The 13,747-nt window shown below is 41.1% G+C and overlaps 1 protein-coding gene across 13 annotated transcripts in view; it reads left to right on the top strand.

Annotated features, from left to right (window-relative positions):
• ptprsa (protein tyrosine phosphatase receptor type Sa) overlaps positions 1-13,747 on the top strand; it is a 233,913-nt gene that overhangs the window by 163,435 nt on the left and 56,731 nt on the right. For all 13 annotated transcript variants that reach the window (XM_055018735.1, XM_055018732.1, XM_055018752.1 and 10 more), the window contains 4 exons: positions 6,344-6,613; positions 6,834-7,415; positions 8,126-8,262; positions 8,390-8,534. In XM_055018735.1, coding sequence (XP_054874710.1) covers positions 6,344-6,613; positions 6,834-7,415; positions 8,126-8,262; positions 8,390-8,534 — 1,134 coding nt within the window. The remainder of the gene's footprint in view (positions 1-6,343; positions 6,614-6,833; positions 7,416-8,125; positions 8,263-8,389; positions 8,535-13,747) is intronic.

Here is a 13,747-nt window from a genome sequence, read left to right on the forward strand (position 1 = left end):
TGTTTACTGCTTTATGTTGCAGCTGGCTTTGTGCAGTAATCGGATCTATATTGAATCTCATGTCAAATGCTGCAGTGAGCTTGTCTGTAAATTTTACAGCGCTGCTAGTCTCATGAATACATGAGATACATATTTTTGGGAGGAAACCGTGGCTTTTGGTTCGAGGTATTACATGTAGCTCAGCAAGTCTGGGTAGGTCATGCATATTATTCTTTCAGGTAGAAGAGATAACGCGCTCTCGCTATCAAGTCTCCTCTGAGAGTGGCAGCATTTGTATGTGTGGCTGTCAAAGTGTGCTGATCTTATGGGGATTAAACTGATCTCTGCAAAGTATCTGAAAGTCATATGGAAAAACACTGCTGCTCCAGCAGAAAACTAATTAGCAATATCCATGCTTTGGTAGCATCCGTCCATAGTGGTGCGTGTGTTTTTCAGCAAGACCCAGTACCAGATTTTCCATATGAGCTTGCCATTTTAACCAAACTTCATAGCTCAGGCTATTTCACTTAATGGCACTTTGTCAGTTGCTATTTACCTACTAATTATCCACAAGCCAAAAAGAGATTTTATGTGAGCCGCAGTGAGTCCCACAATATCAACAAGGCAAACCCTTTTTCAAAAGCATTCAACACCAGCATTTTCTTCGAGAAGATTCTGAAGGTTCTAAACCCGTCAGTTAATAATCTGTCCGTGCTGCCCTCAACATTGTAGTGTCAACAAAGTATGGCACAATCCCAGTAAGCCAGTCATAAAATACAGAAACCTGGCAATGTCTAAATCTAGTCCTGAAAATAACATTGATGCAGAAAGACTGTGCTGTTATCTACGCATGAGCATGTTTACCCTCCTACAAAGGTATCTGCTTGATTTTGAATGTGCTTGCATGTCCTGCTATGCATTTGTGTGTAATGTTGGGAAAGAAAGCTAGATTACACCTTATGTTCTCACTGGCCAAAGCAAAATCCTGCCATCTCTATTAGATGTTTGTCTCAAGGAGTCCTGAAGATAACAGCCACCCTTCAAAAAATTGTATCGGTATCAGAAATGCAGTTATTTGTTATACAAAGCAAAAGTTTCATTACCTCATATTCTAATGCAAATGTGTGAATTACACTTCCTTCCCCAATCCGACTGATAATATTCACTGAAGGGATCAATCAGCACAGTGAGAGGACATGCTTGCAGTATCATTTGACTGCTTGTCATCTACCTGTAAGACAATGGAAAGAAAGTGATACACTCTGAAATCCCTTCGATTCACTGCTTGCTATTATTAGACACCCCTGCCATGATTCCTGTCAGTTTTCCTTAGATAATAATTTCCATTTTGATGAGCCACCCATAGTGACTATTTAGCATTGGCGCAGCCAAGGTATGTTAATGCAGGCCGACCCCTACAGCTTATATGTAAATGCCGTAGGCCTCACCCGGCAAGTGTGACTAAAGGATCTCCATACTGCGCCTGTGTCCACAGGCAGCAAGAGGGTGTAATCTCAGCTTCAAGGTGACACTAAAGGCTGCACATTATTTTGGCTTCCCCCTTCATTTTGGGGCAGCAAAACCTGCCTCACCAAAATGGCCGATAATGTCCACCTTCTGACCTCTGTTTTTTGGCACAAATCCCTCCACAACACTGCCCACTATTAGAGTTAGTGCAGTACTCTGGCATTCTCTCTCGACTGCTTCTCACCTCGTCCAGTGTAAGGCTTCTTGTCTTTCTCTCCACATTGGGGCTTGAAACAAGATTATATGTTGTTAGTAGTCCAAATGAAAGGTATATGTTTGTTTTATTTTCTCTCAATTCCAAATGGGCCGGCTGGGCTCCTGGTCTCTGTGAATGAGGAGCCTGTCCATGCAATTGGGATTCTTTATTTACTTTGTTTCACATTTTAAGGGCAGGATAGGAGAGGGTGCGGCACACATTCTCAGCTTGTCCAGGGTTACCAGACCATTGACGTGACAGTTCACTTGAACATTCAGCCATACCATACAGGCCTGTGTCCAATCAATGAGGACAGTGACTCATTTGCATGAAACACTGACATTTAGCTGCACAGTAAATGTTGTTCCCCCAAGTGTTTTCTGCGTTTTAAGATTCATAATTTTCTCTCCCAATCTGTAGTGTAATGTGCTGTAGCATCAACTGATTGCGAGTTCTTGATCTTCCATTGTAACCAAAGACCAAATTCACTTATCTCTCAGATTCATGGTGTATGCTGCTTTCCAATTTTTTCAAATTCAGATTTGATTACATACCATTCATTATTAGGCGCCCCTGACTTTTTGTGTTTTTCAAAGCAGGAAAGCTTCTGTCTTTGTATTGGCTCAGTGAGTTGTATATTCCACATTTCACTTGCCAGCCACAGCCAAAAGTTACAAGCATTTGGCTGGTGACTGATGTTAGCTCCCATATCGCCCTGACACTGTAGTTACTCAGCGGTAAACAGTGACATATTCCTGTGGGGAAACCTCATTCACTCAGCCACTACAGCTCCCGGTCCATTGGCTGACCTGAGCCCCAGGGAGAGAAGATCACCCTCAGACACGCTTTGATTGGATGTTTCCCCCTAAAAACAACAAACCCATTTTGTCCAATTCAGTTTTCGCCATTCTTTTGGATTGGAAGCAAAATTAAAGAGACAAATCATAGCTGAAAAACATCTAATAGTATTGATGCATACCTCTTTGTTGAACACAGCTGCACTCTGGTACTGTCTATGCTGTTCGGACGTAGTTCTTTTTGTGGATTTGTTCAGTTTGATTTCTTTCCTTTCATTTGATTTTGTGCGTGTGTGTCTGGAATAATGCTATATTCGGGAATGAATGGCATGCTTGGATGGGCTTGGGTGACATTTTTTGGATTGTATTGGTTCTCTGGTGTTTGCCCAAGTGGATGGGGGCGCACCTGTATATGTCACTCATGCCATAGCCACACCCATGCATGTCTGTGTGAGGAATGGGCTGCCCTTTCACCTTTGTTGTTAAGTTAGGCATTTTTTGAAAAATTAGGATGCAGCAATATATTTTCTGTCCCGTTATGATGGGATGTTTTTTTTTTTCCCATTCAACATGTTTTTTTGTGACTATGTCATAGTGAGACATAGCATATCTCAACCAAAAGGTCCTATTTCCCGCTGTTTAATTCTATTTTTGTCCAACTCAGGTCATGGTAGAGCACACTATGATTCTTTGATATGTATTACAGCAGATGTTTTTCAAAGGGCCATGTTTGCTTTTGAGACATTTTTGTTAAATTGTAATCTTTGGAGATTTGACATTTTTAAGGACAGAATGCTCTTCGAAAATGCCATTGACCATTTTTTTCTTGGTACATTTTCACAGTGTGTATCTTTGTGTACCACAAAGGAGCATTTCTTCAAAGGTCAGCTTTGAAGAACTTTTTGCCCTCAAGGTCAGGTCATGTCTTGCCCTGGAGAGTAGAGTAATGGAAACTAACAGTGAATAGCTGAGATGTGTGTAGAGTAGTTCAGAGGACGACAAATTAAAAGCCCAACATGGGCTGCAGTAACTGAAACTTGACTGTCAGTGTTTTTTAATATTTATACATGCAAAACAGATGTTTTCTATGATTGAATATTAAATGGCTGTTAAAAGCCAGTAAAACTAGATGGGTTTCCACTACTTGGAGATGACACACAATGTCAGCTTGCTTTTATTTACTAAAAAGCTTTGGACTACATGTCAAAATACTGTTTTTATGTGTTGTCCAGTAAAAATCCCCTTAGAGTGTGTGTAGGTGATATTTGTGCCTTAGTTTGGTGGAAGAGTTAAACTGTCCCAAGCAACGATCATATGAATCCCATTTGGATCGACACGGTGTATTTTGGAATGCTACCTATCCTTGATGCCCCCCTCAGTCTCCCCCCCAAATCTCCACCCCTTCCTCCTCAGTCCCTATATACCCCTCCACACACGTCACATCCACCCATCCCAAGACTTCCCAAGTTACACTTGCACTGACGTGCAATGTTTAAGGTGGGGAGGAGGGGACGTGTAGGTGATTCTTGATTTTAAGCCCCAGTGTGTGAGACCTCCAAACCCACTTTGAGCCATGATCTTTTTTTATTTTGTTTATTTTTTTTATTTAGAATCACAGTTTCCTTATTCTATCCCCCACTTATATCCTCCTCCTCCTTCCCCCTTTCTCCAACAACCCTTCCCCTTCCCCTTTGCGTATTGTACAGTATGTCTGCGTGCTCATCCGTCACTGTCTGCCCGTCTCCCTCTGTCTGTCTTGTCTGCTGTCTTGCTGCTCGAGTCTGCTTTACTCTGCCTCGTGTCTCGTCTCTCGTCCCTGTCTTTCCTGTCTTGTCTGTCTCTAAGGTCATCTCTTCCATTTAGTTCATCGTTTTTTTACTTCTACATCTTTACTACTTTCCTTCTCTCTTTTTAATCTTTGCATCCCAACAAACATTTTGACGTTGAGTAGATGTAGCTATAGACCCCTTCAGTAGTCCGCTGCTTTTGACTGTATTCATTTTTGTAAATTCAAGACCTTCCTGTTTCTCTTCAAAAAACTTTTGCTTTTTAATGTACCACATAATGATTTTCTCAAGCTTGTTAACTAACTATTCTTCGGTTTAACTTGGTTTAGGTTTTTAAAGCGCATACAAAAGTCATCCTCCTTAGAATTAACATAGACAAAGAAAACCCTACATTAAATTGTCTAAATAATGTAAAGTTTGTTTTATCTGGGTAAGCATTAAAGTTAGCCACTTCTTGCATGTCACTATCTGTCAAGTGCTTGCTGGGATGCCTCTCATGAACACAGTGTTTTTGCTAAATCATACTCTTTCACTCTTAACTCTTGCATACTGTACACGCGCACACTCATGCCTATACCAACGCAAAAACCCAACATATACATCTATGTATGAATACATACACGCACATGCAAGAACACAGTACCTTCCATGCCCTTCCTCTGCACCTCAGGCTCATTATCAACCTCCCTCCACTCAAATTTCCAGTCCTATCCATGAGTTTTGAGGTTCTCCCTGTCTCCCTCTCTGAGCTGTCATTCAGACCTTTTTCAGCTACCCCTCTCTTACCCTTGCCCTCTATCTCTTTCTCTCTCTTATTCTCTGGATTTCTACACCCTGTTGATCCAGTTCTGTTTCTCTACTCCAACACTCTGTGATAGTAGACTCTTTAGCTACAATTACTTCTAATTCTTTTTCTGTGTATTTCTAGGCACACACCTTGTTCCTCAATAGTTATTTTGTGTTTACTGGGACTGCGATGTGACAATGTGCCACCATCACATTTTGTCACATTAGCCGAAGAAAAACAAAGTTTACACAGCACTGAAGCGGGTTACCCCCCCTTTACCCTCCTCCAACCTTCCCCTCTCTTTTTCTTCCTCTGTCACTCTCTGCTACTCTGTTCCCTTTCTTCCTATCCTTTCCTCGGATGTTATATCCTCTTCTATCTTGTACTTCTATTTTCCTCTCCAATCGTCTTTTGTCTGGGCATGCTAGCGACCCTTCAGTTATATTCCTCTATGCATTTTATCTCAATTTTTATATCTGATTTTGTTATCATTTACTCCTTAATTTACCTCGATCTATTTATGCATGCTGTCTGTGAAACTGATAGCTGCATCTATCAATGGAACCGTGTCAGATCTTAATAAGGCTTTGTCCAGTGGATCTACCCTAAACCACAAAAATCTGATTAAAGTTTCTCATCTTTAAGGTAACTAGGAAGTAGAGACAGGTGTCAAGTGCAAACCTACGCTAGAATGTGTTTAGAGACCTCATCAAGATGGTCAATAGTCCAGTAACCCTACACTTCCTGTGCTGTGGGAAAAGCCTGAAATGGCCTACGTCCTGCCTGAGAGGACAGGAAGTTCCAGGTTGCCATGTTGGCCTTATGTGATAGCATTATCACATGGCCTTTACTACACACCTTCATACTTCGTGATCAGGTTATGCTGTAGTTGTATTTATGCCAGCAGTTCAGTCCCAAAGATGAGAAACTCGTAATAGATTTTTGTGTCTTTAATTGTGCTGTGATGGGTCAAATATTGGTCAATGGAACCTTGTTGCTATGAATCGTTGCTTAATTGTTAATCTATATTGTTGTTGAAGCAGTTCTGTTAGTTTAGTTCCTTCTCATTATTTGTATATTTTTATGTTTTGAAAAGTCTAGTTTTATTTTGTGTTTGAGTTCACATTTACCATGTTGAACCTTTTGTGTTAAGTATTTCCTTGAGAAGGGTCCATTTTCATCGGCCTCTCTTGTTACCTTTCTCTTTCTCTTTTTTTGACTCCCTTGCCCTCTTTTGTCATCCTCTCCCCTTCCTCATGCCTTCTCCCAGTCCGACGGGTTCCTCCTCGCTTCTCCATTCCACCAACAAGTCAGGAAATTATGCCCGGTGGCAGTGTGAACATTACGTGTGTGGCAGTGGGGTCGCCTATGCCTTATGTCAAGTGGATGCTCAACTCAGAGGACTTGACACCTGAGGATGAGATGCCAGTGGGCAGGAACGTTCTCGAACTGAGCAGCGTCCGTGAGTCAGCCAACTACACCTGCGTGGCCATGAGCAGCCTTGGCATCATTGAAGCTGTGGCACAGATCACTGTCAAATGTAAGAGATAACTGTGCTTGCAAAGAAGGGTACTTATGAAGAAGGTTAACTACAGTCAAGTTTTAAATGTACTGCAACTACAGTCTGTCTTATAATGATGTTCTTGGATCAGTGTGAAGGAATTGCCATGCTTTCTGTTTTTGCTGCAAAACTCCCCAGTCTGTAACTATTATGGTAAATGACTGAGTCCTCTTTCCTTCCTGTTTTGTCACTGTAACAGCTCTCCCCAAGCCTCCAGGTACCCCTGTGGTCACTGAAACCACTGCCACCAGTGTGACCATCACGTGGGACTCAGGAAACCCAGATCCGGTGACATACTACATCATTCAGTATAGAGCCAAGTCCCCAGACAGCAAGTATGAGACGGTAGATGATATCACCACTACACGTTACAGCATTGGTGGCCTCTACCCCAACACAGAGTACGAAATCCGTGTCTCAGCCGTCAACACAATTGGCCAGGGTCCTCCCAGTGAGCCGGTAGAAACTCGAACTGGTGAACAAGCACCCGCCAGTCCACCAAGAAACATTAAGGCCCAGATCCTTCCCCAAAACACCATGATGGTGCAATGGGAAGAGCCAGAGGAGCCCAATGGGCAGATCAAGGGCTACCGTGTTTATTATACCATGGATGACTCCCAGCCCATGAGCCTCTGGCAGATCCATAATGTCCAGGACAGCATCATCACCACCATCCAGAGCCTAGTTCCTCAAGAAACTTACACAATCAAAGTCTTAGCATTCACCTCCGTAGGTGACGGACCTTTCTCAGAGCCCATCCATGTCAAAGTACTCCAAGGAGGTAAGGATATGAAAGCTTGTTTTGGTCAACTTGGTACAGGTGTTGTACAAAAGGCGCCTGTCTAATTTTCAGGCAGTTCAAGCAGTATTGAAATTTGGTAAATGCTAGACCTGTTCTCCAGCCTTGTGTTTAAGGGGAATACTTTGACAAACAATGAGGAACAACTTTAGCTGTTCTTATGCATCAGCAGCACATTTTATAAAATTTTAAACAGGCTGCACTTGCTGCCAAAGAGGCATTTTTTCTCCCCTGCTGTGCAAAATTTGCCTGTGCATCTGCATCTTCAGCAAATGATGACAAAATCTGTTTGATCTTTTTAGTCTGAAAAAAACAACCAAATTTGTGCACGAGCCTCTGAAAGCTAATAGAATCAGTTTTAGGTGTGAGCAAAAGATGACTCCATCATTGTAAGCGCGAGGTGGCATATCCACTTTCAGAGACTCAAAAATATGTAGAGCACAGTTGTATTTTGCCTGTCAGCCAGCTACTTTTTTCCCACTGCAATTTATTCCTCTGTCATTTTATGCACAATTTAATTATGCTCATCATGTTATTGTGTAGATAACAAATACACTATTTTATTAAGAAATCACTGACCTTTACAGTGGTAATTGGATGGGACCACTCTCATGTATAATATTAACTTCCTTGTCTTGTCACTGATTTCTAGTAACATTTCCTGCTCCAATGTCCTCTGCTATGTTCTTCAGTTCCAGGTCAGCCATCCAAATTCCAGGTTGGTGCTGTGTCTGACACTAGCATTGAACTGACCTGGGAACCTGCCTACGATAAAGAAGGAATTATAAACTATGAACTTCGCTACAAGGAAGGCAATTTTGGCACCCAGGTACAAATTTCAGTGTTTGTCGAACTTTCTGCTGTATTTTCACTGCAAGATGTACACAAGCGCCCAATGATCCCATGTCACATTTGTCAATAATCAAGTTGTCAATAACTTATTTCTCAATCAACAGATGAAGAAAATGTTTGGACCCACAACTTCATATGTTTTGGAAGGTCTCCGCCCCAACACAGACTACCACTTCTCCCTGGCAGCCATCTCTAACAAAGGCATTGGAGCCTTCACAAATGACATTTCGCACAAGACCTTGCAAGCCAGTATGTAGCCCATTTTTTCAGTCTTCTCTACTCTTGTCTTTGTGGGTGGGCTAACGGATTTTCCGCAGTAAATCATTAAAGAATAATGGTTCTATGTCTTTGTGGACCTTTTAAGTGATTTCTAATGAGGTTATGTGTTTTTATTTCCTTTTGAGTGGTGTTTGCAAACTTTTCTCTGATGTCAACTGCCTCATCGCCTTTGAATTATGACTGTGTTTTTCCTCAGACGTAAACACAGTTGAAGGCTGATTGAGACTACATGACAAAGTGATTTAACTTGTGTGTTGTTGATTCCTTGTCTTAATCTCAATATGTGGCTTAATATTTTTGTACTTGACCTTTCTTTTCTTACCCTCACTGTTATGGTATGACTAGGGTATTTTCAACCTTATGTAAGGTGGTATTTGCACTAAAAAAGAGTAAAGACGCTACAAAGGGTTAAATATACTTTTTTTTGTTTTACAACCTTTTCTATTTTGGAATTACCTTATTTTCTAACTTGGTGCGAAACTATAGAATGTACTCCTCACTGTCAAACAAATCAAGCTAATGTGGACTGACAATTTTGGCAGTTTCTTTATTTCCCTTTCCCTTTTGTTCATATTTGCTTTTCCTTTGTCAACAGCAAGTGCACCTCCCACGTGACAGAGACACAAAAAATGTCAGTTCTCCTCTAAGACCGTCAAGGCTCTCATATGAACTGCATGCATATTGATGATGAGGAAACTGGAGCTGAATTTAGTCCTCTAAGAAAAAAAAAAAACTCGTAAGCAGTCACCAAAAGTACTTACATACTACCTAAATTTATCCCAGCAAATCAGTTCTGCACTCATTATTGTAGTTTACAGATAACAGGAACACAACTGAATTATTTAACCCATCCAGCTAAAATTAACATGAGTGATGTCATAGTGCACAGCAGTGGAAGCTGTAGAGAAAGAAAAGACACTAAGCTTATCCAGTCAAATACCCAATTGTAGGTATAAGTACTGTTGGGATGACAGGGTATTAAATTCATGTCTCTTGGGTTTACACTGCACACAAAGATTAACAATGATGCTGAGCACTGACATTTAATACATTAATGGTAAAGAACCTTGAAAATGTAGCTGGATTTATGGGATTACGGGTGAATCTGAGCTAGTCATTGTGGATCTTGATGATACATGAAATCGAAAATCAAAGACAAAGACATGTGTGCTATTGGAGCAGCGGCTATTATTCTCAATTAACTGACTGCGCTTTATAGATTTCACAAATCAGAGATTTTCAACAGGGACGTAGGAGAGCCATGGCGGTGGGAGTGGACTTCTTTTAACACATTTTCTGTTTCTACCAGTGCAGCTTTTTGGCTGTCCCCCCCACATCTGGGCGTGGGGGCTTTGGACCAACCACTTCACAGTTCTTTTTGTTACTGCTAGGCAACAGAGCCACACAGACAGTGCAGAGTCACTGAGGAGAGCGCCAGTTGCATGCGACACTCACTCCTGCCCACATGGGGTGCTGTTGAGAACCTTTCACTGCACCGTTGATCTCTGATCAGTCCAGGCATGAAAATACTTGATGTTCATCCAGCCCCATTTCTGTCATGGCGTCTCTCGAGTGTCTGTGCACATCTTCACCCGTCAACATGTGTTTGTGATATCCTTGCCCCTGTTTTTTTTGCATTTGTTCTTGACTAGTACAGTGCAAGCTGATTGGATTGGATACACCCTCCTCTTCCTCTTACATCCCCTTATCCCAGCGCTTTCTCTCTCTTTGCCACTTGTTCCCCTGTGCATTGGAACAAAACCTCTCCTTGGAATGGCTTGACATCACCTTGCTCACTTTGTGTCCTCTTCCTTTTATGTTAATTCTTTTGGAGAAAGTTTTCAGTTAGATCTTTTGTTGTTTTTTTTTTTTTTTTTTTACCAATTTCTATTCATTTCTGGGTTATCTGAAAGAGTATTGGTTTGACATCCCTCCAAACAGTAGCTTGCTGTGTTTTTTGTCTTTCTGTTGGGTTCTTGCGTGAACCCAAGTCCACCACAGACACAAGCAGCTACAACACAGCAGCACATATTGGCAAGGATTTACATGCTCTTGCCTTTTGAGGGGAGAATAAGTCTAACTCTGCTTTAGACGAGGGACTCTTCCGTTTAGGGTCAAACATTTACAACATACAGAAACAGTTACTGCTGGTTAATAATGACATCTCCTTGCCCACAATTGAAATTTGATACTACTGTCCTGGAAATTAGACTCAAACTGTGTTCAGATTAGTGACAAACTTTGTAAATATTATGTCCAACATAAATTCTATTTTCCATGACAATATTATCAACTGTTTTTTAGCTATTATTTTAAAGTCAACAGCCACCTATACCTATACTGCCCTTTCTTCACCTTCGGCCTCATCGGTTCTGATTTTTTTCAGCCGTTTTTTTAATTCATTGAAGCGTCCCTGCACAAGCAAGTGTGAGATGCATCCATTGGTCTCTCACTGCTGAAGTCAGAAATCAAAGTCAGACAAATCAAAATGTTTTGTAATGCAACACAATAATTAACTTGATCTGTTGGACTCTCTGAGGTAAGTGAATGTGTGATGTAGCGATTCAGTCTGCCATACTCTTTCCCAAAGACCTGCCTTGGACTGCAGTATATTCTTCCAATTATTCATCGTATTGGAAGGCAATATTAGGAAATTTTTACACAGTTAAGAATTACACTGGCATATCTGTGGTTTGGCTGCTTGTACAGGTCAGGAATAACAGTGTCTCTACGCATTCAATTCACTGAAAAGCATTGTGACGCATATAGCTTGAATTGCTGTCACGATGCAGTTTAAGACACTGGAAACTGTCAGCCTTTTCAGAAAACACCAGAAAAATCTTAGTGTGCTAACAAGAAGTACATAGGCCACATATGAAGATACAAATGCAAAGAAACACAGTATCCACTAGTTTAAAGGTAGTAAACTGGCACAGTTGTTGGATAACTACCTCTCACAGAGCAGTGTCACACAAACACACACAACATATCCCATTAGTGCCACAGTCTGAAGTACTGTACTGTCACTTTGGCTGTGTTACACACAAACACACATACATGTACAGTAAAATAGTCTTGGAATATATCTAACACTATGCAAGACTATACTGAGGAATTCTAACTGGATGCTTGACTGAATTAGCTGCAGATACTCGATTATATTTAAACATTAATGAAATCTTTAGGAAGGATCAGCTCGAATGAAAATCCACAAAAACAGTGAGCATTACTGCAGTAAAAAATAAATCAATTTTGCCCATGCCCGTTCTATCCAAAACACATTAAGGAGCAATGGCTGAATGCAATTTTAATATTGCTTCATGAGCATGCTCAACTTTTACTCGCAACCCTTCACAGCCATTTCCGCCTTGATTTGAATCCATCGAAATGTCTGGCAGACTGAAACGCTTTGCCACAAAGTGAAAAGTAAGACAGACAACATGATTTTCCAGTTTGCTTTGTTGTCTATTATTTGTAGTAAAAATGTTCACAGATTGTTGAAGTTTGTGCTCAGTCCAAGTAGCATTACCAGAGGCTATTGTCATGGGGACCACTCTGTCAAGAACTCAGAAAAAAACACACTTCAGACAACAACAATTCTCTCTCAGTCTTTATTTGGTCCATTGTGATTGATGCCAAATATCTTATCAAAACAAAGAGCACCAAAAAAAAAAAAAAAAAAAATTTATCAAGCTCTCTTGGCCAATATTACCTCAGGCTGTAGTGAATAAATCAAGATGGTACTGGCAACAGTGGCCCTCATTCAGACGCAAGGCCTCGTGGGGTATGCTGCCCTATCAGAAAAGGTTCAGACCATTTTTGTGAGACCGTTCAGAGGTGGCCGGAGTTGGTCCACAACCTGAGAGCCACGAGGGCTCCCAGCATTCCTCCAGCTGTTACCCAGATCGAAGGCGTGGTAACAGGACCTGAGATAGACCCTGGGAGTGGGTGCTGGGGGACTGCAAGGCCCCAGAGTGGCAGATAAGAATCCCATTTCATAGCGTCAGAATTAATTTCATGCTTTGCAATGAGCTATGAGCCAAGGCCTTGGATTGTCAGGCTTTGTTACACATTTAGATTATACCTAGAACCTGCCAGTAGCCAGTCAAGTGCTATCTCTCAAATTAAAGTGGCAGATTCTAAATCCTCTGTATTTAACCAAACAAGCAGTTTAGCCCCCCACTTACTATAATTGCAGTAGGTTTTTAGATATATTGGAATATTTGTGTGAGCCACACCATGGCCATTTGGCATCAGAGGGGATTAATTCCATAATGATTTCCAAATACAAACATTCTGCCATTGGGAGGGTTCTGATGAAAATACAGTTCAAATATAGACATGTGCTTAAACTCTAATAGCAAAAGCAGTGACAATCTGTGTCATTTAAAGAGCTGACAAAAGGCATTGGATAATGACCTGTGTAGCTAAACTGTTAGCAATAATGTGTGTGATTCATATCCACGAAAGATGCTGCATTAAAAACGCTTTTAATCTGAAGGTAGTCATAATGATTAGGTATGCCACCGGTACTTGACATTGCAGACTTTATACCCAGAGCTCCCAGTCACATCACAACAGACTTAAAAGTCAAAGAGAAGGATATGAATGCAGACATGACTAATTATTTGTCAAATAGCATTTAGGAAACTCTTTCAGGGAAGCTTCAAAAGAACCTCAAGTGAAGCATTAGCTGAGTTTCTTCTTTTGTGGTTGTATAGTTCTAGTATCCATAATCCTACCACTGGCCTTCATGGGATATGCACTTTAGTAAAGCTGTGCCCCAGCTAGTCTTAAACCGTTATCAGGCATGAGGATGCCTGTGCACTCTGATAGCCTGGCCCCTGTCAGATTCATAGCCTTTTTCCCCACCACAAAGATTGAGAACTGAGCAATCATTCTTGATGTGGAGAGTTTGCAAATACAATATGAGCGAAGGAAAGAAGCTGAAAGGCTCAAAATCCAGTAAGACCTTAAGTAAATAAGCCCATTGGACACAGAGAAGGGTTTGGGAACTGTGGCTGAGGTCCTGTCTTATTTGTTGTGTGCAGAGCATTCAGTTTTCACTGGGAGGAGGCCTGTCTTCTACTAAAAACTCCTGTTTTTTATTTTCATTTTTAAAAGATGTTCTGGCCAAAGTGACATTACAGTCAGAACACTATCATTAAACTTTTATGAATTCG

The sequence above is a fragment of the Amphiprion ocellaris genome, chromosome 2 (genome assembly GCF_022539595.1).
Source record: "Amphiprion ocellaris isolate individual 3 ecotype Okinawa chromosome 2, ASM2253959v1, whole genome shotgun sequence".
Classification (NCBI taxonomy): Eukaryota; Metazoa; Chordata; class Actinopteri; family Pomacentridae; genus Amphiprion; species Amphiprion ocellaris.